This window comes from Athene cunicularia (assembly GCF_003259725.1).
Source record: "Athene cunicularia isolate RWA chromosome 4 unlocalized genomic scaffold, athCun1 chr4_part2, whole genome shotgun sequence".
Taxonomy (NCBI): domain Eukaryota; kingdom Metazoa; phylum Chordata; class Aves; order Strigiformes; family Strigidae; genus Athene; species Athene cunicularia.
In genome coordinates, this window is record NW_020799099.1 from 12,379,899 (window position 1) to 12,407,394 (window position 27,496).

At 42.3% G+C, this 27,496-nt stretch overlaps 1 protein-coding gene across 25 annotated transcripts in view; it reads left to right on the plus strand.

The window, feature by feature from the left end:
* Nucleotides 1-27,496, plus strand: part of ADGRL3 (adhesion G protein-coupled receptor L3) — a 528,954-nt gene that overhangs the window by 319,900 nt on the left and 181,558 nt on the right. For 24 of the 25 annotated variants that reach the window (XM_026847580.1, XM_026847556.1, XM_026847565.1 and 21 more), the window contains 2 exons: nt 19,703-19,717; nt 21,486-22,286. In XM_026847580.1, coding sequence (XP_026703381.1) covers nt 19,703-19,717; nt 21,486-22,286 — 816 coding nt within the window. The remainder of the gene's footprint in view (nt 1-19,702; nt 19,718-21,485; nt 22,287-27,496) is intronic. The other variant, XM_026847564.1, reaches the window with a different exon arrangement.

Here is a 27,496-nt window from a genome sequence, read left to right on the forward strand (position 1 = left end):
TGACTGTTTCACTACTAATGGAGCAACGTTTACAAATCCTGTGTCTATTTATTTACTTGGGGTGGAATTTTATCAAATGTATTGATGTTAGGATTTCATTGTCTTTAAGCAAATTGACTAAATAAAATAACAAAAAGCCTATTGATTGCTGGCCCATGCATCTTTGGTAAGTGTAGAAGATGTAAGCTCTTCAGAACTTCTCATAGTAAAATGCTTTTAAAGGATTAGAATTATATCAGCTGGAAGACATAGAAATTGAGTAACCAAATAGGATTTGATTGCCGTTTGTCTTTGTCCAATCATTTCTTTCACTTCCTTTTGTGTTCCCTGAAAAACATTGAACTCATTGATACTGATGATCCTACTTCAAGGCATCCTAGGAGAAGGCAAGCTCTCCATGATTATAGAGATCCTTTGGACCAGTTGTGTCTAGATGTTTTATACTTCAGTTGGGAGTGTTGCAATGGAAGTCATAGAGAGGACAAGGCATGCCGTGTTTTTCATCATTCCAGTTTTCCTCTTTGTAATGGCCTGACTCCCTTGTGTTAGATTTTTATCGTCTAGAAGGAAACAGATTTGGCCTTACAGTGTGTTGTGGTTTGAGCCCAGAGGACAACTGAGCACCAGACAGCTGATCACTCACTCATTTCCCCCTCAGGAAAGGGAAGGATAAAATAAAAACAAAAGTCTTGGAAATCAAGGTAAGGATAGAGAGGGATGACTCATCCGTTATGGTCAAGGGCAAGAGACAGACTCATTAGGGGAAGAAAAAGAACATCAGTTTAATTCAAACACCACCATCAACAACACATAATAATCGGAGTAGGACAGTGAGAAATACAACCACATCTTAAAAACACTTTAGCCCCACCCCTCCCTTCTTCCTGGGCTCAGCTTTGCTCTCAATTTCTCTACCTCCTGCCCCACAGCAGTGCAGGGGGGAAGGGGATGGGGGTTGTGGTCAGTTCATCACATATTGTTTCACCCATTGTCTTTGCTGCTCCTTCCTCCTCAGGGGGAGGATGCCTCACACTCTTCCCTTGATCCAGTGTGGGGTCTCTCCCATGGGAGACAGGCATCCACAAACTTGCTCCAACATGCTGCAGCTCTCACAAACTGTTCCAGCATGGGTTACTCCAACATGTTATAGTCCTCTAAGCAACAAACAGTGGGGGCTTCCCTCAGTGCCCTGGCCTTCTTTGGGCACGGCCACCTCCTCTGGCATGTGACCCCCCACCCCGGGCTGCAGGTGGGCATCTGCTCCACCGGTGACCTCCACGGGCTGCAGGGCACTGCCTGCCCACTCACCACAGGCTGCAGCAAAGTCTCTGCTCCAGCACATCTCCCCTACTTCCTCTTCCCTTTCTTCCACTGACCTCAGAGTTTGCATAGGTGTCTCCCTTACAACTCTTTCTCATAACCTTATAACTGGTTCCCCTTCTTAAATACGTTATCCCAGAGGTGCCGCCACCATTGCTAATTGGCTCAGCCTTGGCCAGAGGAAGGTCCTGCTTGGAGTTGGGGAAGTCTTGAGAAGCTTCTAACAGGGGTCACCGCTGTAGCCCCCTCCCCTGCTACCAAAACCCACACCACACACTCAGTCCCAACACACAGTGTGACATTGGTGCTACAGAATGCATTTCTGTTCCATAGGCATGAGATCTCCCTCTCCATTCCTCTGTCTGCTGGATATTGCTTTTAGAAAAAGTAACAGATGTGCTCAGTATTCTTCCTATTTAAATTAGTTTGATCATAATGTATCTCTATCCTCTCCTCTTCCCCTTTCTCTCTTTAAAATATTCAGTACAAGACTTCGTCTGACATGAACTGAAGGTTTTTATACTGACTGTTGAATACCCCAACCATCCTGCCCATCTCTAATGCGTGGAATTACTCTTGGACAAATTGAAAAGACTCTGCTCCTCCTTTGTTTGCCCTAAAACTGCAGGGTAATAGCCTATGATGGTGCTATAGATTATTTCAATTTTATCTTACAGGTCCTGAACATGTATGGTGCTAGTTGTTAGTTTTTCACTTTTAACAAAGTTTCATTTATACACCTGTTTGCTTAAATGCACACATAAAAAAGTGGCTTGTTTTTAAAGAATTTTTAAGCACTTTAAAATTACTTTCTTCATAAAGTAAGATTTTTTCTCTTTCTAGTTTCCTTCAAAAAGTGCACTGAAAACTGCTGAATGGCGATTCTCACATTCTGTGTGTGGAAACTGTTCTGTACAAGGGACCTCATGTGTAACAGTGTTGAAAATCTAATCAGGAATGCTTCACAGAGCTGCGAAATCATTGCTGGATAAAACATTTTAACAAGAAAGCGAAGCTGTAATTGCCAGAGAAGGTCATGGTTGCAAACACTGTGTTGACTGGGTGTGACTTGGATGAATCCTGATGGTCCAGAAGGAAAACCCGTTATGCCCTAACCTGTTCGCCACTATTTTCCATCCAAGTTTTCCTCTTGTGAAACATAGTCATTATGTGGCTAAAGGTTGGAGACAAAGCAGAAATTCTGATTACAGTCAACAAGCTCAGCATTCTGCACACTCAGGTCCCTGGCGTGATGATATTGTGTACAGCAGTGCCATTTTCCACTATCGACTTTGTGAGCAGGAGCCTTCCCTGACCTGCACTATAAATAAAAGTCCATGTTGTATGCAAAGCTTGAAGCCCCCTTTAGATTTATTAACACAGAAAGCAACAAAAAATAGCGTGCTGAGCCGCTCCTAGGGCTCCTCCCCAAGGACTGCACTGTTCAGAGCTGAAGTCCTCTCTGCACACCAAGTGCTCTTCATTTATCCTCCATACCAGCAGGGGTAGCAAGATGTGCTTTGCAGAGCCTCTTAACCCTTTCCTGGAAGAAACTGTATCCCATACTGTCTCTCAGGTGGGATTTGGTGTTTCTTTTCATCTCAGTCCTCAGCTAAATGACATTTTGTCTAATAGGCAGATTCCTGCTATTATAGTAGAGATTCAGAGTTAAAGGTCCTGTGACTCCTAAGCTATTGTGTGCGTGTCACACACATCACTACATTAAGGCTACCCTTGCAGTCATGGCCAGGCAGAGCCGAGAACATAATAGAGGGCCTAACTGGCTATGCCCACTGTTACCTGTCTATCATGACATTTGTTTTCTTGAAGCACCTAAACATCTCATTTTACTCTTCCCTGCTCTGCATGCCACCTGTACGTGGTCTCGCAATGATCCTGAACTCCAGCTCTTGCTGTCATGTTTTGCACTTTCTTATGGTTCTGGTCTGTGTTTTTTAAAGGTGGCATCTTGGTGATCCTTGGCCTCCTCTGGCATTGCTAGGAAAGAAGACAGAAGGCTGTTATCCAGAGCCAATACAAACTGATGCAGCTCTGGTGGCCAAAATAGGCATCCATCAGACTAGTGTAGCTCTATAGTACATGCATACATGCAAAGCCACTTCCAGTTTGACTTCACTTTGCAACCTAAGAGCCTTCTGCTGCGCAGACATCAGCAGTGGGGGAGAAGGACCATCAGTGAGAGCACCATGTGTCCTGTTGTTAGAGACAGGAAGGATGGCAGCACCTTTGGACCATTTGCCAAAGAGGCTGTGGCTCCAACCTCATATTGTTTCCCTGTGTTTGATATCCATCAAGCAGCAACACTGTTCCCCATCCCCAGCTGCCTCAGACCTCGTTCACAGTGGGTCACCAGTGGTGACCATGCTGGTGGCATCGCAGCAGCTTTGGCTGCTGGAGATGATGGCTGTCACCTCCTCAGCCATCCCCACTCCTGGGATGGGCACTGCCAGCAGGTTCATGCAGACAGCTGCCCTGACAACGGGGTGCTGGGCGTAGCTGCTTCTGAGCCTTTGCCAGCATCATGGTGGGTTGAAGTGCATCCAGAAGGCAATTGGCACTTTGTCCAGAGCATGACCATGGCCTTTCCTCTTGGGAGCTGACTTACGTAAAAGAGGAGCAGCTGTGTTGTGCACTAGCTTTAATCTCCTGGTGGCTTTCCAAAGTGCAGCCTGTTCTGGGAGTTTAACCTTGTAATGGCTGAGGCCAGGCCCAGCTCTCAAAGGAAGAGAAACAGGCTTTTGATGAGCTGAAGAAGACAGAGGAGCATTTCTTACAGGCTTTTCTCCCTCTTGCTGCTCAACAAATCCAAGTGTAGAATCGGATCGGGGGTGGGGTGGGGGATGTGTGTGTGTGGGGAGGGTGCTGTCGCTAGGAAGTGCTTGTCCAGTTGACACCTGAAACAATTCTTTAAGGTAACAAACCTCAATTCCTTCGAGCAGGTCTCCCCATGACCAGACTTTTCCCACTCTCAACCAGACTCTGCTGACAGCAGCTGACAGGCCACTAGGCAGGTAGCAAGACTGTAAGAAAATAGCTCTGAGTTCACTGAAGAGACATCAGTGTTCAAATCTGACCATTGCATCCTCTCTCCTGAGCAAACATGATCCACAGGAGTTCACAACATTGAACCTGTAGGACTAGAGGAACAGAAAAATTAACTTGTATACCTGCTTGGTGTTTCTCTAAAGGGAGACTACCATGCTGTCATCCCTCCAATCACCCTTAAAATCACCTGGACAAAGTGTCTTTTCTAGGCTACACACAGCACACTGAAAGAATGCCAACAGCATTTGCAATCATCATCCTTCAAGGTTTGCTCTTTACACCTGCAGGTTTTCATAGTTGATTTTGGACTATGGGAAAGAGCTGGAATACAGATTTGGTACCATTTCCCAGCTCTGTCCTGGCTTCCATGGGCAACCTTGGGTGAAGCAGGTAGTATTTTCCTGCCACTGTTCCAAAATGGGAATCTTAATCAGTCTTTAATTAACCCTGACTATTGCATTTGTTTAACTTAACAATCTATTGGGAGAGCAAGTCTTTTCTCACGTTAGCAGTGGACAACTGCCTATTTCTGCTCTCGCCCTGGGATATTGCTATAGGATAAGTACCATCAAAAATAACAGGATATTTCCTCGCCTGGCATCTTTGCTGTCATGCCAGTCACACCCACAGTGAAAATACGGCTTGTTGATCCATAATTTTGGCTAAGTTTTGAATCCCAGCATGCATAACAGGAGTGTTCAGAGAAACAGTTTTGCAACATCTGTGAGGCTTGTGTTTAAAATAAGATTAAGAGGAACAAAACAAGGTACATCCATGAAAAAGCCAGTTTTTGTCATGACAAGGTACGTCCATGAAAAATCCAGTTTTCTTCATGGCAAAACAAAATGTTTTGGGGAGTCGTCATATTCCATCTAGTGTTTGTATTATTTTTCTAACTTTGAGCAAGTATAAACAAAATGCTTTTTATTTCTGAAGGCCTTTGCTTAAGAGAATTAGCATGACAAGTTGAGAATATGTATATAGTTTTAAAATTAGTATTTGTTTTCCTGTGAATGTGAGTCATGAAGTGTTTGTTTCATCCCTTTTTTTCAGAAAACAAACTTTGTTCTTTTTGGCTGGTATTTTCTCTATATATTTGGTTGTGATGCAGTCAGAGATGACCAGAATTGTAAGCAATTATAGAAGTTTTCTGAGAAGAACTTAAAAGTGCAGTTCCAACCCAAAGTGGCATGTAGCTTTGGGTAGAAATTACAGATAATTTAAAAATACCTATTTAGGTGTTGATTGCTTTTTTTGACATACACATAGTTCTCTTAGAGCCCCCACTCCCCCAAACAAAACATATAGGGAGAATAAGAGGATATTTTAATGTGTTCTTGCTCTTTATATTGTGGATGCTTTCTCCTGGCTCCCCTCACTCTTCATGAAGGAATGAGACATTTTCAGCCAACAGAGGTTTATTGTGGAACATCCACATCTCTGAAGAGCTCTGATGTACTAGATTTGTCATCTCAGGTTTTCATTGAACATATTTCTCCTGTCCTTGCATTCATGCATGGCTGTGCATATGTCAAACACAGTTTCATTTCGCTTAATTCACTACAGATTGTGCCATGAGCACCTGATCCAGTTTTCCTCTGACTTCGTTGCATGACTTGGAGCAAACTGTAAAATCCTTGGGTTTTCTTCCCATTTGCCATCCTGAAAACTGGAGAAATAATATTGCTAGAGAGTTCGTGAACTGAGAATTGCTGTAAGCTAATGGACAGTGAATTAAATACCTGGCCAGCTGTGCCAGGTCACTGATCCTTGCTCTGCTAGGATTTCAGGGTGTGTGTTGGGATTCTAGAGGGCTTTCTGCGAGAGAATGGCCATGTGAGCAATCCTGCATGAGAACAAGACTGATAAGAGCCTCAGCCTGAGCAAGAATGCGATAAGGATGTTACCCTGAATGAGGGGGGAGAAACTCGACGAGACAAACAACCCCCGGAAGGGGCTGGGACAGAAGAGGAAGTTACACGAGGCAGGAAGCCTGGCAAGGCTGATGTGGCACTTTTTATCCAATCATAAGAAGGTTTAAAGCGTGGGCTAAGTTAACTGTCCAGTCTTGAGGACTTGTACTGCATGTTACTCACGTGTGCAGGAGAACATTATAAAAGGGCTTTCTTAGTTGTAATAAACGGGCATTGCTTGATCACATTGGTCGTGTGCGTGCTCAGCTCTCCCGCATGTGTGGGCATTTGTGCTGGCTTCCTTACCTGTAAAACAGAGATATTACTTGCTCAGGTGCTGTTTGGTGCTGTGTAACACCTTCTCTTTGCATTGAATGGAGGAGAGTCCAGAAGCCATCAGTCGAAGGTACATTTTGCAGACTGTCGGGTCCACTGCAAGATCTGGAAACCAGCAAAGCAGGCTGCTTCCAGCTTGTGTTTCTTGCCCGCTGGCCACGACAAGAGCAACGCCATAGCCTTACCCAGAAGGTTCCCCATGGCTTAAAAACAGAGGCATCTGCTGGGGTTATGAACTGCTTAGCAGCTTGGCTCAGCAGCGGGGGTTCCTGTAAATCGATCAGATCTGTCTTTACCTATAGATTTCACAGCTGTCATGAGGAATGCTGTCTTTGCTGCACAGCTGTGGGAGTGAGAACGGCAGAAGTGCTGGCTGGAAGAGATGAATGTGTGGTCACATAAGGAGAGGACAGGAAAGCGTGGGGTCTTCTGGATGTACCTTCACGCAAGAGGGATTTGGGTGTTTTTTTGCAGGGATGGCTATGGCTGTTCTTTGTTCTGGTGCACCCTGAAATGCCATGTGAAGTGGCATTTCTGTGCTTATTCCTTTCCAATGGCATGTTTCAAGGGCACGTGTTCTATTGGTTGAAATCATGAATCACAAGTAAAGGTCCCAGACCGTGAGCCAGACCAGCCTGGACACTGCAGCCCAAGGGTGGGCTCCTTTGCTGGGAACTTGGACTGGGGTCTTCAAAACCTCAGTGCATACCAAAGGGCAGGATGGCCCCGCTGCTTCTTCCTTTTCCTCCCCCACCCCCATGTCAGCTGTGTCTCCCAGCTGCCTGAGAGCATGCAGTGCTGGAGCTCTCCCATCCATCTACTTATTTTCCTCAGCCATTTTGAGTGTGACACCAGAACAGGCAGCACCAGCTGCCAAAAGCCCCCGGCACCCCCTCCTTTAGATTTTAGAGAAGGGCAGTTTTTCAGCTGAAGTAATACATAGTTCATCCTTTCTCTGAGTCTCAGGTCACACACACAATCTGCTGTTATTAAGAACATTGGTTTTGAACCAAGATATGGGGCATCATCTTTCTGTAACTGCTGAATACCTGCTCTCTTTATAATCAGACCTCTTTTTTTAAAAAATACATTGGTGGTCTGCTAATTTAGACTAATGTCTTCAGTGCTAAAGATCAGGACTTCCACCTCAGTCAACCCAGGTAGATCCATCATGGGACTTTCTTCTTGTTTCTCTGTTTTGTGCATTAGTTCAATGAGACCATAGGAACATACTGAAAGTTCTTTAAATTTTTATAGAAGTATGCATTTGTGTAATACCATGCTACACAAGCTCCTTCTAGCAGTAGGGTGGGCCAGCCACAACCCCACACTGCTCTTGCCTTCAGATCATGATGAAGATGCACAACATTCAAGGCTTTCATAAGTCTCTTGAGGCCAGTTGATTAAACCTTTGCTGGGCTGTGCCTAAGTATGATTTGAATTTTATAATGTGCTATCACTGCCAGGAACACGTGTTATTATTACATTGGTGTTTTGCTGGTCATCAGAAACTGCTGCCTCTGAGGTGTGAATGTGTTAAAACCAGGATGGGTTAGCAGTGATGTGTGGTGCCTACTAGTTGTATCTTGTTAGATGGTCTCTAGGTAGTGTTTCCATACTAGTCTTAATGGTGATGCGTCTTAAACTGTTTCACTTCAAATTCTAACCTGGTGCGGTGTCTTCTCACCAGCCTCGGGTCACCTATTTGTGCTTATTTTTAGTCCAACCCTTCTCAAAAGCCCTTCCCTCCCTTCCCCAAAGTTTTTTAATAATTTGGTAGGAAGCTGAATCTTCAAAAGCCTCTCCGAGGAGATGCAGTAAGCTGTGCTTGTGCTGTTCATGGGCTCAGGCCATGGCACACTCCCATCACAACTGTTAGATGAGGCCTCCTGAATGCACAAGAGAATGGCACACAGTGAAAGGAAAGGGCTGAGTCCTCTGCACCATCATATCAGCATGGCCTCATTAATGTCCCTCTGGGAACCTCTGGCAGCATGGTCATTCAATTCTTGTGGCTTTGACTCATCTAAATTGTGCAAAAGATTTCAGGGGAGAGAGCTCTTATGTAAAGCAGGAATAGCCTTGGCATCTGGTTCTATTGCCCAGACCTCTCATAGTCTCTCTTAGCCCTGTTTCCTATTTGCACATTACTAAAAGCTGGACTGAAAACTGAACCTCACCCTTCATTCTTTTTCCACTTTGAAGTTAGCAGGATAAATAAGTGTTGTTTTACATAAAAACCAAGCCTTAACAAAGTAGACAGATTTATTGAATTACCTCATAGCAAAATGAGTGTGCTTCATTGTCACATCATTTTTTTTTTTACTCTAGCAAGAATATTTCTTTTTAATCTATTGATGCCATGGGGAAAATGCTGCATTGGCTATTAAATAGAGAGAGGGCACCACACACTGACCGCTCCAATAATGTGCACCAGTAAATATCGTATAAGAGCTCAAGGATCCTAATTTTCAAATATATAATATATTCGAAGTTAAGCTGTTGCAAAAGCACACAAAAGACTTCTCTGAACCTTCATAAATTCTTATGCTTTAAATTAGAAATAAAATATTCTCTTTTTCATTAATGGCAAAAATGATAGGTCTTAGCGGTGCCTAATAGTCAGTTCATTGCAAATAGTACCAAATTTCTACGTACTCACTGCATATATTTTATTGCTGTAATTTGTGGTTCTCCCAAGCAGAATAATATTTTTACTTCACTGAATGTACCAGTGCAAGTTAAAGGTCTCAGATGTATTCCTTTAAAGTGACACTTCATTCCAGCTAGGTCCCTGCTTTATATCAATACTTATTCATTAAAAAATAAGTATAAAATATAATGTCATCCTTCTTAGTCCCAGATACAAACAGTGAGGAGCCAAATCCCAAAATGCATGAAGTGCTGTCTGTTCACACTTGGGATCAGATCACGCATTTGTTGCAAGTTACTCTCCCTTAATACATTTACCTGCGTGCTTGGTTAAGTAAATACACCCCAGTGCCAACCTGTCAAGGGCCTGCTTGTGCGGCAGCCTCAGCTGGTGGCAGGCTGGCTTGCTGCAGCCTTGCCAAGAGCACTGCAGGGACTCCCGGCTTCATTTCTGCTCCTCAGTCAGCTCTGCAAGTATGTGAGGGTTTTCTGCGCTGTTTGGTAGGTAATGATTGATGGGTGTTTGGCATGGAAGGGAGATGAGTGAAACAGAGGTGAGGAAGATGCTTGTGCACAGCAGAGAGAGATTGGCTCAGCTGGTGTTTGAGGACACCCTAAACCTTCAGCAGAACCAGCACATTTAATGTTACCTTCTGGCCCGTACCCCTCGAGGAGGCAGCTATGCCCATCTGCCTTGCACTGCAGAGGCGTGCACACAGTCTCTCCCATCTCCCCAGCACTTCTGGAGCATGAACTGGGGAAAAGGCATGGGAACCTTTCACAATTTGGCAGGGCATGATCTCCTCTGAAACATCTGTCTCTCAGCTGAGATTTTGTTGACTCTCAGTACTGAAAAACAGAGCAAAAGAGAAGATAAAATGAAGACTCCTAAGCAGCTTTCTGCAATACTTGCTTTAGCGGCTTCTAGATGAGATGTGAGTGTCAAGACTTACGCAGAGTCATTTCTTTAGAGTGTTTTGGGAATGTGCCTCAAAGTGTAAGCTATGCCAGTACCTTTGCCTTACACATGTGAATGTATGTGCGTGTGACACGCATTCGGGTTAATGATTTAAATCTTAAAATGTTGGAAGTCACTCCTCTGCATATGAATGCACATATGTGCGCACGCACACATACAGAACACTTGCGTTAATTACTTAAACCTAAAAATGCTAAAGTCATGCCTTGATTCTTTTTTTTCCCCTTCTTCTTTCAAATAGCAGATGTCTTTAAAATTTACACCAGATTGTAAAATCTTGTTCCAAAGGACCAGTTCCTAAAGAAGTCCAATGACTCCTTCCCCTGATCTTCACTTGCTCTCCAAAGTGGTTACGGTAAAAGCCAACCTCCCTAGATACTTAGTAGGTGTTCCCCCAATTCAGAGAAGAGAAAACAAATGTGTTGTTTGGCTTTGTGGAAATCCTCTTCTGATTTTGATGAGCATTTTACTACAGCATCCAGTTGGAGACACTTAAGAATAAGTACTACTGAGAGAGGCAATTGATGCAAAATCTCTCCTTACCATTTTCTCAATAGCTAAAAAGAAGCGGTGTTTTACCTACCAAAGCTTATTAAAGGAAACTCAGCCATAGCAGCCAGTGTCAGCAACATGCCTTGCAATCAAACAAGAAATATGGTAGATACTCCAAGACATGAGATAACTGCCAAGGCTTATTGCAGAGCAAAGAGCTTTTCAAAAAATGTTTTCTCTGAAGAGCATCAGATTTCACTCACTTCTCACAGCACAGACATGCCTTGGCAATCATGATTAGCCTCATTTGGGCCTGTGGAATCCATTATTTTATAGCTAGTCTCATAGCTGGCAGGATGACAAACAGTTTATTCCTCTTTGGAGAGAAATCGGACCAAAAGACACAGACCTTTAATTCAGCGTTCCCCCACCTAAGACATTTTTCCCTTCCCACTTACTGCCTAAGGCAAGACACCTAACGTTTGCCTTGATGGCTCTGTCAGGCTCTTGACATCCCAGATTTATCTCATGCCTGCATGAGAACAAATCTTTAATGAACTTCAGACTTTTGTTCCTTTTAAAGTCAGGCAAGGAAGATATAAAGAGCTATGCAAATAATAATTATTCTTAATTAGCTACATTTGCCTAGTTGCCAAGTGATCTTTCTGTGTGTTTGACATCCCAGGAAGAGGAAGTAGTGGGGTATTTATCCTGCTCCGTTTACCCGACCCAGTTACATGTGGGCTGAATGACCAAGGGGAGTAAGACCTAGACACACTTGCTTACAAGAGCTTTCTGGGGTTAGATTTTATCAGGCAAGGTTATCTCCCAGACAGCTGTTTCATTGTGGGGTTTTTAGCCATTCTGTCAGTCTCTCCGTGCCCCATCTCTGAGTGCTCCTGGGCTGAGCTGGTGAGGTGTCATGTAGGTTCCTGCCCTGGAAAGCCATACTCAACAGGCATGGAGGCTGAAACCCTGCTGCCAGCACCGCTTGGTCCACCTCTGCATGCACAGAAGCCTTTCTTGATGGAGGGAAGCAGCTTCTTGGTACTCACTTTGTGCCCAGACATTTTCCAGAGGGGCACCATTAAATAAATATCCTAGAAAAATGCTCGGTTATCTATCTTTTTTTTTTTTTTTTTTTTTTTTTTTTTTTTTTATGATGGGAGAATGATGTCCAGGTGGCTGATTCTGCTGTAATTTAATGGCAGCTCACTCATCTGCTGTTGTGCTGGAAACAATAAGAGGCCAACTGCCAAGGAAACTTTGGCTGAATGACTTGTACCCATAATTGAATTTCACACAGTACTTGTACGAACCCTTTTTTCCCTCTCATGCTAACTCATCTTGCTGCTTCTTTTTAAGTGACAGATTTGAAAGGAAAATTCTGGTGCATGAGTTGAGAGAGTTGCAGTGAATTAAGAAGTTACTGGTACTGTTTTTTGTAGAAACTGGTGACAACAGGGGGATGTGCTACTGGCTGCAGGGTCACAGTACAATTCTGCCTGGCTCATTTTTCTGCTTGTGATGGCGGTGAGCAGTGGCCAGTACTCCAACAAACACTTTGACTAGCATAAACAACCTTTTTTATTTCCCAAATTCATGGATGAATTGTTTTTTTCAGGTTGCTTTATCTCTGGAATGATGGTCTAAACATAAAGTCTCATCTACAGTAGAGATTTATACACATGGAAAAAGTCAGATACTTCTGAAAATGAACTTTGAATATAACAATACTTGCTGCTGCTTTTTTCTTTCTTTTTTTTTTTTTTTTTCCAGTGCAGGACTCATTATACCTTAAGTGAATTATCTTTACTTGAGCAAAAAATATTTACCTCTTAGAATAATACATTTAGAAGTGCAGCACAATCACATTCAGTATCTGCTGAAGATGATGAAGTGTCTGCTTCTTCAGAGAAGCCAGTCACTATGACTGCCACTGGAATAATAACAAGAGGAGAGAGGCAAAGACAGAATAGAAATTATTCATGGAATTTCGGGAAAAATTCATGATTGCAAAACCATTGAGAACCATCTCACTGATCTCTACTCTACACAACAGCGTCAGCACTTGCAGGGCCAGGCACATGGCAGAGATTTTACTGTTTAAATCCAGAACTCAGAATCCCAGAGTTTCTCTGGCTTTCTGCAGGACTGATACTTTTTTTTACCTTAACAAAATATTGAAAGGTGTATTTTTTTGTGTGTTTTGGTACCTAAAATTAGGAAATGAGGTCATAGTAGTTAAGCTGCTGGAAAATTTGCCTCATGGGGACAGTGCCATGGAAAAGCATTTGTAATTTCTTGAGTTTGGGGGAAAGTCCATGTGAGGGCTCAGGCCTCTGATGCCTGCCATTCATTATACAAATGGCTAACAAAAAGATGGCTTTCTCCCAAAATAGCCTGAAGTTTGATCTATAATACATAAGGTAATTCTATAGGAAACTATAACTTTTTTCCTCTTACAGAAACCTCTAGTGGACAAGAGTTAATGTATATTAGTGGTTTCCTGGGTCCTGATGACTGTAAATTACACTGACGGGTGTTTTAACATTAATAATTCTTAGTATTATTTTAGTGAACATCTATTAAATTTAGTTATTATGTATTAAAAAGCAGACTGAAAGCACTGACATTTTAAGGAAGCCCAAATTAATGGTTTGAAAGGTTTCACAAATTCATCAGATGAATGGAAATCTAAGGGGAAAAAAAATCCACTTACAAAAAACGACAGTTTTGATTTCTACAAATCTATAGATACCATATTTAAGGATCTAATTTAGGTTGTGGTTTGTGAAAGCATTTATGGATTATTGACATTTCCAATCTCTATACTTCACAGCAAAATTAATTAGGAGGTGATAATTTTGGGAATCTGTTACATGAAGCCATTGTAACACAAGGTAGAGCACCTTCATTCACTGATGCCTGGGTATTATATGAAAAATGTAATTTGGAAGTAGAGCAAGTGAGATTATTCCTGCCTTTTATTAAATAAAGGATTAGCACTTCATTTGCTGTAAAAGGCAAGCATTTCTCTGGTGCAATATTTTTTTTTTTTTTTGCCAGTCTTAGGAGGGAGTATAATGGACACACACAGGTATGTACAGTGAAGAAAAAAGTACTCTGTTTGCTGAAACCTTAAATTTTCTTGGAAATATAAATAATGTTACAGACTAAGTGGGTCCCACCATTATAATAATTTGAACCTAAACAGACTTTAAAACTTAGCTTGTGGAATAGTTTTGTCTGGTGGAGAACTGCAATGGAGAGACTTGAAGTTGCATGTAGTTCTTTCACAACAGAAATTGGCGGCTGTGAGAAAGTTAATTCATGGCAATATAATTGATAATAATTTCTTCATTCCTTTGGCTAGAGAATGAAAGTCTGAGTGCTTTACATTCAAGTGTATGGACTTGGATTGCAAAGCCAGGTAATGTTAATGGGGTCTTTTCCCCATTTAGCGGCATGTACGTGCTTGCCTTTGGCACAACTGAAGATCCCCCAGGTAAAGACAAGTGGTGGGGCATGAAGTGCAGTCTGTTATGTATTTATTTATTGTACCTTGCCAAAGGAAGCTGACATTGTTCTTGCTCTGAAAAGGAAGGAAAATGATTTCTAGAAAACCTGTCATGTTGAGGAAAGAAAAAAAAATAATCTTAGTACAGTGGGATTAGGTGGCAAAAAATGGGAAGATAGCAGCAGTATTTGCAAAGTGGTCTTAGAAAACCTAATGGTTCAATTCCCTGTGCTTGCTTCTGAGCCGAGACCCAAGAGGGCTTTCCCTGTTGCATGTGAAAACTCTTCACATTAAAAGCTCATAAAATGAGTGCTTCACTAGGGTTAATGGGACTGGAACTAAATTCTGGCTTGGACTCAGCTTGATGTGGAGAATGGGGATGGAGGCTGGTCACTGTATCTTCAGTAGTGGGGACAGTTGCAATGAAGGGACTGAGACCAAAGACCACTTCCTTGCTGTTGCTTTTCCTTTACCTAAAGGCAAAATGTCATGACCTGCTGGCTACAGCTTGCTGCAGTAGATGTGACTATGTTCCTGTTATTAGGGTGTTTGAGGTCCAGCAACCACCCACCTGTACAGCAGTGGGACTCCAGGCTTTCCTAGAAGGAGAAGGTGGATGAGAGAATTGGTGGCATGTGCTTTGTTTTGTGTCTTTGCGGCACAGAGTGAGTACTGAGCTTGGCTATGTGGTCTTTTTTGTCATTTTAATTATGCATCAGGAGAAGAAGACGATGCAGAGATGGGTACTTCTGCAGCATTTTGAACCCGAGGTTGCCAAAACAGCTCATTTCATATAAATGCTGAGCTAGCTCTATTAACTGTTCTGGCAGATTGTAAGTGGGGGTTTGAGTGTTTTAAGTACAAATTAATAAAAGAAGAGTATTTTCATATTTTCATTTCCTGAGTTTAGATATATTTATTTCAGATCTGATGCTGCAAATTTCAGCTTTACTCCAACTGTGCTTCCCCATCAGGATTGTACCACCTGTGCTTCCCAATGGTAGAGCACCACAGGTTTGAAACACGTATAGGTGTGGTCCTCTTCAGCCTTGCTGGCTGGGTGCTAGGATGGGGAACCAGAGGAACGATTAGGAAGCTGACCACTCTGCAGTATCTGTGCCTCACCCTCACGCTGCCTCTAATCTGTCAACTGCTACTTTTCCTCAGGGGCCTCAACCACTTTCTTAAATTTTAGATGTTGGGAAGAGAAACTGCTCAGGAGCTCATGTGTGCATTGCTATTAGCATGACTGGGAATACATCCTACCTAACAGCAGATTTTACTACATCCTAGAGGACAGAGCTTCTCTAGTACTGACTATGGGGTCCTGTCATCAATGATCTGCTGTGCAGGACGTGCTGTGAATCTGATGCTGCCCTTGCCTCTGTATTGCCTAGTTGCCTAGGCTACTGCTTTCTATTGTGATAGCTAAAAGGAAATCTATTATCAACTGTGCTTTGGTGCCCTGAATTTTGAACTTCTTTACTTGAACCTACTTTTAGTAGAGAAACACTGAGACTCCAGCACCCAGTCATGTCTTCAAAACAGAAGAGCACCTTCATCACCAAGCAGGCTCTACATGGGTGCACTTTGGGGTGCATTGCTAGGTTTGCAGCTTCCTAAACATGTTCAACTTCAACCTAAAACCCACAGATGGGGTGTGTGTGTTGGGGAGAAACAAGTATGTTGGGAGAGCTTTCTGTGTGTGCTCCAGGGAAGTAGCACCCTCAAGTCAAAGGTCGGGAGTTGTGGGTGCTTTGCTGTTGACACAAGGCTGGCCAAGCAGCTTTGAGTCTAGGGGTTAGACAAAGGAAGAAAAGGCTTTAGATCCCAGACCACTCTCGTATGAGGAGCCCTGGTGCAAGGCACCTTTCAGATTTTGTTTTATAGTTAGAGGGAGCTTAATGGTGGAGTCCAGCACGGCTCAGGGCCCAGTGGTGAGTCAGCTGTGTGATGATCACCATCTTGCAGCATGGGTCATCTGTTGGAGCAGGGCACAAGTCCAGTGCTGGCCTTTTGGCGATATTTCTCCTTAGCTGGTTCCCTAATGCCATGGCCGCTTTTCGGCTTCACCTCCCATGCATCTGATCAAGCTGGGTGGTGGAGGCAAGATGCAGCAGTTAGCCATGTCTGGCATGAAGCACCCCCAGCATGGCTGAGACACTGCATCTTGTGCTACTATGTGAACCTCAAAAACCTGTTTTCTTAGTCCTGTTTTGTCATGTTTGACCTGTGAAGGACAGGAACATGGAGTGGATGATACTTATTCTGCCATTAAACATCAGTCCTGAAAAAAAAAAAAAAGCTGGCAAAGTACAGGGCACAACTTTCTACTTACTTTTGAATTTGACTTTTAACATCCCCCCTGCTCAGATAATTTTTTTTCAGTTTTGTGCTCCTGTTGCGGGTTTGAAGCAGTGCCAGGGAGAGAGCTCTCTACAGGACTCTGCCGCTGCGTGCTTCTGCCTTAAATAGTTGAGTGCAACTCAACATGGTGGTAAGAAAATGAGCAGTTAATGTTGTTCAAGTGTTAATTGTGCCAGAAATTAAGAGTGTATTTTCAGATCCTCAACCCAGCAGTACTAAGAGCATTTAATTAATTTGTTTGTGCAATTTCTCTGAGTGGGTGGCAGGAATCTGCCTGATCGCTTGGCTCCAGGTGCAGCAGGGGCAGGCTGTAGCAGCCAATGACCATGCATTGGCCTCGGTTTTTCTTCCATCTGAAGAAACGGGAGAAAATCAGGGTACATGGAAAGTCTTGTTTGTAACTCCCTGGCAAGTCGATCTTGATTTCCTTTGGGCCTCTGGCACTCTTGAAGCCAATGTCGCTGGCCTGCAACCAGTGTAGGAAATCTAGATGAAATACCCTTGTTCTTCTAAGAGTAGGGTCGACTTAGCGCTTCAGGATCTGGTGTAGTTGGGAACTGTCAGTGTTAGGTTAATGGTTGGACTAGATGATCTTCAAGTTTCTTTCCAACTTAGACAATTCTGTGATTCTCCAGCATAGCAACAGCAGGAGTGGAGATCTCACTGCAAGAGAAATAACTGTGTACATGTGCTTTATCTGTAGATCCCTGTAGGGAGATAAGGTATCTCCTGTGCTATAAACAGTATTTAAATTCTGTGGACTAGCACAGGCATTGCAAAGATGTAAAATTGTCTGTATTTGGGCAAAATTTTTAAAATTCTTGCAATACTTTATAAAGACAGTTTTGCAGTGATATGTGGCATGATTGAACAGATAATCAGATACTAATTAGACCCTTCCTTTTAAAATGTCCTAGTTTCCCATGCAACCTGTTCAAATAATATGATATCCCAATATAAGCTGAGTAATTACTGAACTTCAAAAGCATTAAGTCCTAAATCAGCAGGAAGAAAATATGTATTTGGGATACAATGGAAAGCACCATGCAGGAGGTCACCAAAACACATACCATGTCTGGAATTATAAGAGAGCTGGATATGGCACTGACCGCTAATAACACATACGAGATATTCAGGATAAGGGTAATCAATGCTTCAGGTCACTCAGCTCAGCTGGTCATGAATATATTATCTCCTGCAGAAGTTTCTCTCTTCTTGCTTTACAATATCACACTGTTGTTTGAGTGCATTAAAAAAGCTTTTGCTTGTTTGGAAATGTAAATTACTACCTTCTATGCTGCCAGAGGTATGGTATACCATCAGACAGAAGAATCATTGTGAAGCCATACATTTGGAGATATGTCGTTTTGCTTTCTTTCTTTTGACAGGGACATTTAGTGTTTTTCTGAATACTTTACTTATTGTGGCCAGCCACAGTCTGGGATGGGGAGAACATTTGCTTTGCAGGTTTCTCCAGTTGCTGGGTCTGGTGCCTTTTAATTTTGCTAGCTCTTTCCCTTTCGAAACCAGGTGCTTCCACTGAAATGCGTGGTCTCTACTCCCTAGAGCCCTGACAGCCACATGGTGAAAACATTTGCCTTTAACCTTAACCTGTTAGGAGGTAGAAAGGAGCCTGAATCAAAGCTCAGGTAAAAAAGACTGTTTAAGTTTGGAAGCATTAATTTTGGGAGCTGCAGTTGGCTCCGGATGTACACCTCCCCATACGGCAAAGTGCAGATCCACATGTCTAGCCAATGCATTTGCAGTCTTACCCTGAAATCATTCTTCCGTTGAGCCTGCAGTTTCCCATCCAAATGAATGAGACTTTCGAATGCAAAGGGGTTTGCAGTCCCAGCACCAGAGGACAGTCATTTGGCAAGTTTCTTGGTCTGGAAGGGGCCAGATTGAACTCTGGGCAAGCAAAAACAAAGTGCGCGTGCATACCTTTGCATTCCTGTCTCGCTTCTCTGAACAGAGATCTCTCAGCTGTCAAAACCATACTGTTTTGCTGGCAAGTTCTCACTTCCCCCTCAGTGATATTTTATGGGGCCTGTCTTCTCCTACACCTTCAGGGAAGAGGCCCTAAAGAACCATCAAACCCAAGGGCTGGGGGTGCGAGAACCTGTTTGGGGCCCCGCCGTGCTGGAAGAAGGGCTGTGCCATAACCCTTTTGGATGAAGGCCCCCAGGACCTCTCACAGGAGGCTTTTGGCTATAGAAACTGGTACTGAGTGTTTAGCAATTAATAAGTGCACTGCATTTATTTATTCTGACTGCAAGGGGTTTCGTCTGAAGGGACGAGCCTCTTCAGCAGCATTATGATGCATGGTGAATAATTCACGTTAAAATATCCATCGAGTTCTGAGTTGGGCTTTTTTAATATGCTTAGATATTTGTAACTTATTCACACTGTATGTCTTCAGGATCTTACAAATCATGTAAGTATTACAATACTTTAGATTTTTTTTCCCAAGTCCTACTAAAGCTTATTTTTCTGAGACAGGACTCTGCAAACATCCACTAATGTGCTTCATTTGACTCTCCTAAGTTCTCTGTGTCATAAGGGAATATTCTCCTGCTTAAAGTAGGGTTCTCTATTTTACAGGATTTTTGTGAAATATATGAAGATGTATATTCTATAAAGTTTCTCCCTGCAGTTTTTATTCCATACGTAAATCTGTATCAGTCGTATTTCAGTGTATGGGTATTTTATTTTTCCTCTAAGAAACTAGTCCAAGGTTGCTGCTGAGGAGGTATTTCAAATAGTTCAGGGGGCTTTGTATGTCCCAAGTGTTGGTTGCTTTTTTTCTTCTTAAAGATTTTTGTAAAGTTAAAATATATCTGTATTTTTGCTCAGCTTCTCTGCATAATGTCCAGTGTATATCAGAGGAAAGGCTTTATATATATATATATATATATAAAAAATGTTCACATACTAAAGTAAATTAATAAAGCTTCCTTTTCATTTGAAAGAGGTAAAGAAAAGTACCTGGCCAATACAGTACCATTAATCTATTCTCTTTTCTCCTTTCTCTCTTTACCTCTCTCTCTACAATAGAAGTGGAACAAAAAGGTAATTAAATACCTTTCAAATTATATATATATTACTTATGTATAGGCTGTTATTTAACAGTTTAACGTTTTAGTTTAAATACTTTGTCATTAATTCTCACTACTTTTTTGTTAAAGTTTATTTAGTATCTCTGCTGCTCAACTTCACTGGATAATTCATTTTTGCTGAAGAGTTTTTACCAGTGCCACTTTTTTTCATTCAATTTCTATGCAAAGGTTTAGATAACTCACTCTTCTCCTGCCCCAAAGTATTTGGAAAGTGTGCATATGTACATATGTGCATAAGTATATCTGTGCAATAAAAGCTTCTTGAAAACAGCACCCCTTTATCAGAAACTCTGGGTGGTTACTTAGACTCCAGTAGAGCAATATACTTTCACACCAGTTACTAAATCTGATTTTCTTCCTATCTTGCTCTCCAGAGGGTATTACCAATTTCTTCATTTCTGAAAGTAATTGGTTATGCTCCAGGCAGGGAGCACGAACATGGGGTCCCATCTGCCAGCCCCGTCCTACCAGAAGCGTGTGGTGGGATACCTCTTCATGCCTCCCTGCTGCCCATCCCATCATCATGGTTATTGTACTACATGCTCACGGAGACCAGCATTACAAATAACCAATAAATAATCTCCCGCTGTTTGCAGCACCTCCAGGTCAGGAGGGTGCTACAGGGATGACGGGGGGCAAGTGAGACAGTTTTGCTCTGCGGCAGCCCTCCTTTTGTCTCCCTGGCTAGCCAGCATTTTGGTGTTGGCGTTCCTGTGATGCCACGGTCAGCCAGGTGCCGGCCAAGCCTCCTCCCAGGTGTGCTGGGCATGCCCTGGCTCCTCTCAGCCCCCCCGAAGTCTGAGCAGCAAAGCACCCTGGTTAGTCAAACCACTCCTCTGTGCTCCTCTCATGTAACAATAGAAGGTATATGTTTTTAAGTTTGAATTACTACTGTATTTAACAGGACATTTTTTAACTGATTAAAATCTAGACTTTGGGTTCCTCTCCAGTGAACTTTATTCTTTTCCTTCCTTCTTTCCTTTCTTCCTTCCTTCCTTCCTTGTCTTTTCCTTTCAGCATCCATACATCATTCGTTTTTAATCGTGTGGACTGCATGTTTTGTGTGTCCTGTAGCAGCTTTGAAAGCTTCATTTCTAGTTATACTGCAGATCTGTAGATGGGTGTTCCCCCCAGCTCCCTTTGCTTTAAATGCTCTTCTGAGTTGCTAAGGGATTTGCTTCTGCTTTGCTATCGGTACCCTTTAAATATTTAATATCGCTTGGGCTGTAAGGATCGGAATTTCTTTCTCTTATTTCCATTTCTAGGCCACTCTTCTGTGGGCTGTTCAAATAAATATGTGGATCAATTCCCCAGGAGTTTACCCCTTCACCTAGTAGGTACAGATTCATTGCAGAATATAATCTGGAAATTCAAACCCAGAAATCCTTTGGGGGTACATATTCATTTCAGAGTTTACAAAGGCGAGTGGTCCAAGTAAGTACACCTGCAAAAACAGATTTGAAAAGCAATAAGAAAATGAGCCACAGTTGATAGAAAAAACAGGGGGGGGGAAAAAAGTCAGTTTCATGGAGCAAATCTTGTTCTAGAGACGTGGCCAGCAGGAAGGCTAGTCTCCAGCTACAAGGCATTGCTCTTGGGTTTCCTCTGACCTCGAGTGCGCTCTGCTCCAGAACTAGAAGCTGTTGAGATGGTCGGGCCAACCACCCCTGAACTGTCATTAACTTTGTTTTTTTGTTTTAAATTCTTCTCCCCTCCGACAGTTTTTCTTTGCCCTGGACTGCTGAAAGGAGTATACCAGAGCGAACATTTATTTGAATCTGACCACCAGTCTGGTGCCTGGTGCAAGGACCCTCTGCAGGCATCCGACAAGATCTACTACATGCCCTGGACACCGTACCGGACAGACACGCTGACAGAATACTCCTCCAAGGACGACTTCATTGCTGGGAGGCCAACCACGACCTACAAACTCCCGCACCGGGTGGATGGCACAGGGTTCGTGGTGTACGATGGGGCTTTGTTCTTTAACAAGGAACGAACCAGGAACATAGTCAAGTTTGACTTGCGGACAAGGATCAAAAGCGGGGAGGCTATCATAGCTAATGCAAATTACCATGACACTTCTCCCTACCGCTGGGGAGGCAAGTCTGATATAGACCTGGCTGTGGATGAGAATGGGCTGTGGGTAATCTATGCAACAGAACAAAATAATGGCAAAATAGTCATTAGCCAGTTAAACCCTTACACTTTAAGGATTGAAGGGACATGGGATACTGCCTATGACAAGAGGTCAGCTTCTAACGCCTTCATGATCTGTGGGATTTTATATGTGGTGAAGTCTGTGTATGAGGATGATGACAATGAAGCCACAGGGAATAAAATAGACTACATATATAACACTGACCAAAGCAAGGATAGCATGGTGGATGTGCCCTTTCCAAACTCCTACCAATACATTGCTGCTGTGGATTATAATCCCCGGGACAACCTCCTTTATGTATGGAACAACTATCACGTCGTGAAATATTCCTTGGATTTTGGCCCACTGGACAGCAGAGCAGGTAAGGGTTTTAATACTGAGCCAAAATCTGAATTGCAAATAGGATGTAAAATTGAAGTACACACCTCTTTTACTGATCTGCCTGTGTTTCTGTAAATTAAAACCCACCACAAGACCTACAATGGATATTAAGACATTCATACATGCAGAATACCTTCTTTTTAATCTTTGTTTGAAATGAAATTGAGGAAGGAGTGCACTACCCTTAGCTAAATTGAAACAGTCTCCAAATGTCCACGCTCTTGTTTACGTCACAGGGATAGCATTCTTTACTCCTTAATTGAATTTTCCTCCATACATCAGATCATCTTCCTTTCTGCAGGAATTTTGGCTAAACAAAGCATGGAAGATGCTGTTGCCGCAAATGGCCAAGGGAAGACTGCCAGACAGTTTAAATGACTTTGTTCCATTAAGCTGGGGGATTTGGGCTATTCAGGGAAGCCACCAGTAACTGCAAATGTGAGCATTCTTGCTCTTTTTTTAAAGCATTTCATGATTTACTCTGACTTACTATACTTTCTCTAAGAGAAAGCATCTGGCCCCCAGAGGATTCTGAGCTTTTCCACCTTTTTTCCTGTTTGAAATCAGACTGGTAATTACTTAGTTGGGTTATATTCCCTTAACTTTACAAACTTCTTCATCTTTTTCAAGTATTAGGTTCACAGTCGCCACTTTATTAATAACTGACAGCCTAGGTTGTGGTCAAACTCATATGACAGTGCAAGAATTTCCAAATTGCTCAATCATTTTCAAATGGTTACTGCTGTACACAGTGTAGTCATAGTTATCAGGTAGACTGTGTACTTCAGAAAGGTAGAAACAGTAAGAGGAAAGGCATAATTAATATAATTTGGACAGTAAACTATTTGATTCATAACACGGATATTACGAAAACATTATTTTTGGTTAAGAAACTTGGAAGTGGATGAGTGGATTCAGGGCTTCAGATTGAAAAAGAGAAGTCGAGAGGATTCTGTTGCTGAGCTTTGCTTTTCTTTTCCTGTGTGCAGCCTGTTATTTATACAAAAAATGGATCAAGTGATGCTGAAAGAAACTGTGGATATGAAAAACTGGGGAGAGGTAGAATAAAAGTAGTAAAATGGCAGTGAATCTCTCATTTTTATACAAAAATGCAAGGAAGAGGAGAAGGAAATCTTGGAGAGACAGATGAAAAAAAACCCCAAGTGACTGTTAAGAGAGGAGCAGGGACATTTTCAATGATGTTGACCTCTGTAAGATCTCATATGAGCAAAAAATGAAGTAATACTTCTCATTCTCCCAACTTAATGATGAGCATGTACTTTCTGAGTGGTGGAGTGAAGCAGCGCAATTTGTGAGCTATCGGTTATCCCCAAGGAGTGAAAATCAATTGCATCCCTTCTATTTCACGGAGTTTCTCTCCTTTTCAGTGAATTATTTCCAGGTATTACAGCAGACTCTCTGCTGCTGCTTTTTCACGTGGTGACCATTGTCGGTAATAGCATCTTTAATAAGAAAAGCCATAATCAGTGGAAAAAAACAGATTTTGTACTTTCCTTTAAAAAAGGAAATGGTTCTTCCCTTTTTACCAGTCTAAGCTGGTGAGATGGGAGAGCAGGTGAAAACCTTGCAGAGGGCTGAAAGTCTGTGGTGCAATGATTTGATTTGTCCTTGTGTTACTCTGGTTTGAAACCCTTCTAATTTCATTCACGTTAGGAGGAGAATTTAAAATCCTGCAATGCCTCAGATGGAAAGCTTGAAGCAGTTTTGGCTTTGGGTGGTGAGATGAGAGGGTTAATCTGGTGTCAGGGAATCTGGTGAGCTTTCTCTGACGTTTCTTTCATGCAGCTTTTGATAGCTTTGTAATGTGGGCACAAAGCTGAATTTTACATGCGTTTCTCTTCTCTGAAAATTGCTGGGATTTTCTTTTTGGCAGAAATGCATAAGGATCCCATTACCTCACTATTTTATGGGTTTAGAGGACTTTTGAGAGGACTGCTCTGACAGCAAGTGAAATTCTTGATGAGACAGCTTGAATGGGCCAAGGCATGTCAAAACCAAGAAAAATACCTTTGCAAAGGGAGTTTACTGCTCCATTACCTGCACAGCCTGATTAGTGGGAGCATTATTTTATGAGTCAGTCAAACAGAAGCACTGATTTTGAATTGAATAGGTGAGCAAACACTTGCTTGAGACCAGGGTTTTTTTGCAGAGTGGAGCTGGGAGACCAGATCTGCGTGACTCTTTCTCTTCCAAGTTCAGTGCAACATTTTCTGGTTAACAACAAATTTCATGCTGCATTGCTTTATATATAATACTAAGTATATGGCTGGCTTAAACCCAGCTCCTCCACCAAAGAGCAGAACAGAAGCTGATGCAGTGGAGACCCAGGATATTTATATTTGGTTTTTGTTTTTGTTTTTGTTTTTTTTTAATACAGAGTGGTCTGTGGCTATGTGTTTCTCCTCTTAAAAATTCAGCAGTGTTTCTCTATTAGAGCCTTTCTCTGTAAGAGCAAGGCAATGTTCAATGCAGCCATTTTCCACAGGGTTACAGTTTGAGTAGCAAAATATGTAAACAATATCTGCTTAATTAGAAAATAAAAGAAAGATTGTAAAATTGATGGGTTGAACAAATGGTTGTTAAAAAACAATTAAGGGTGAAGTTTTAGAAGAGCTCTTAAAGCCAAAAATTGGTCTTAACAAGAAAAGTGATATATTTAGCTACCTAAATAGTAACATATTTGAAACATATTTGAAATCTCTAGTATCACATATTTCAAGGATATCTAAAATAAAAAACAGCTGTTGGGGGCTCCAGTTCACTCAAACATTTTCAGTCTTTTCCCAAACCATCCAAGGAAAATGGAAGGAGGCAGGAGTTGCTTAGCTTATAGGAAAGGCAAGGATCACATCCTCGTCTTCACAGTGATTAACATTTTCTATGATTTTTAATTAGAGGTCTGTTTGTGCATGTAGGTTTACAATGTGTTTGAGATCTTCACTGTTGCAGAGCTTCTCTCACCCGCTGTTTGAAAAAATGGGCTTTTACTTCTCAGAGTAAATGAGTGTCAAAACCTGGAGTTTCTGTGTTCAACTTCTGTAGCAGCTGAAGGTACAAGGCAAGACAAAATATTCTGAAGTCTTAAGTGAGGCACAAATCTGGATTCAACTTGATCTAGAAGCAGTTCAGGGCTCCTGATTGAATTAAAACCAATTGTTCATTTTTCTCAGAAGTGGGAAAAGATGCATTTTAAGGATTTGCCCCGCTCATTTTTTTGTTCTTTTTGTCTGGGGTTGTTTTCATTTATCTCAAGAGCAGTTCTGAAAGCAAACACTCCCCAGTGCCTTCAAATCCCAGGAAACCTGTCATTAATGTCTACTTTCAAGAAGTGAACTTGAAGATACCAAAAGCCTTTGAAGCATATTTTCTTTGAGCTCTTTGGCCTTAAAATTAGTTTTTTTGGAGAATGCTTCTCTATAAATGCTCCCGAGCTTTTGGATTATTTCTTCGTAGCTGTTTTTGAGTTTGCTAATTTGAAGTGATAGTGAGAATAGCTCTGCAACTCTAGCAGTGTTTTCCATCACATTCTTCAAGAAGCTGAACCCAGGAGAGTGTTCAGGTTTGTTAATTTTTTTATGTGTCCCACTAGAAACATGCAGAGGGAAATGTTACGCTGTATCAACAGAATGAAAAATTTTCTGCAACCTAATCAGTCTTAATATTCACCAGAGTTACCTGTTTTAATCATCACCCACTTGTGATACAGTCTGCATAAACAAATTTGGGAAAATATCAACAAATCCTCCTCTCCAAAAAGGTAAAGTGCTCCCATCCTGCTTCCCGGCGCTGTGCAGCATACAAACACACATCTCTCAGCTTTTTGTCTCTGCACCCACCAGGGCGGTCATGGCTCTTGGCTGGGTACCAGGCAGGGGCTCCTGGGCAGCAGAGAGACCAGAAGAAAGTTTTGTCTTTTAAGTGCCAGAGGTGCCACGTGCCAGTGCTGACATCTCTTGCACGGCAGTTCAGGATGTGCTGGCTGAGAGTTTAGACCAGGGATAAGGACCAAAGCTTGTCCTGTAGCTCAGCAGTGAAGAAGTCTGGGGAAGAACCTGAACCAGGATAAGGATCCCTCTGTGCATGTCCTGGCAGCCATTCCCAGTGACGTGGGAAATACAGACCACCTACTTTAAAGGACATGTTTTAAATTATATCCAGGAGACCCAGGCATTACAAGTATGGGATGTTTGATAGCTGTATGAAGTTAATAAATAAATATGCCCAACACATAAGGAAGAAGGGATATAAGACTTCTAATACAGCCTCACTGTGCTTAAGTGGCTTCCGTAGATTGTGTATTAACACTGGGCTGGCAGTCAGGTAATCACATGTGATATGAAGCTTCATCCATATCTGAGATATTTTAAAAACCTCAGAGGGTGCATGTCAAACCTTTATCCTCCACATTTTGTTAAATATTGTGCGATGCTCTCTTAACATGTGGTTACAACGATTTTATTCAGTGAGGGTGGTTGGGTTTGGGTTTTTTTCCTAAAGCAGTTTAATAATGCAGATAAGGTGAACCCGCTGTCCTTATAATATGCTAATTAAGTGCATTGTGTCTTGGGTAAAAGATGTGGCAGTATGGTGATGAATAAGAACTTTAAACACATATGACACCTCGTTAAAATGTAATTTTCACGTCATAAATCTGAGGCTTTTCCTTTGACAGCTGAGTAATGTGGATAGTGGGCAGAGGATCTTGAACGGTTCAAAGCTGTCACTTGATAACAGGTAGCAGAAAGCAGCTTCCTGCACTGCTCGCCTTCAGCACCCTACATCCTTGCCTGGGAAATGCATCAGTAGGGCTACCAAATCTTAAATCCTACTTGTGCACAGGATATGAATTGCCATCGCTTTGAGATCTGATTGTGATAAGACATGCTTAGTAACTCTGAGGTTGAGTTCGAGCAGCATTTTAAAAGGCCACCTGAGCCTTTTCAATTAGCAGCTTATCCTGGCAGACACGGGCCTTTTTTAGGGAGATGCTGAGTATTTAATTGCAGCTTCTCCTGTGCTTTTGTTTTCCAGTTGCTTTCCTCCCATCTAGGAGCATCCCTAGCTCTCTCACTCCGGTTCCTCTTCATTGCTTACAGTGACAGCTGCTGGTTGCACACTGTTGCTGGAGGTTTTCAGAGGGATCAGCTCTTGCTTTCAGAAGCCTCTGCT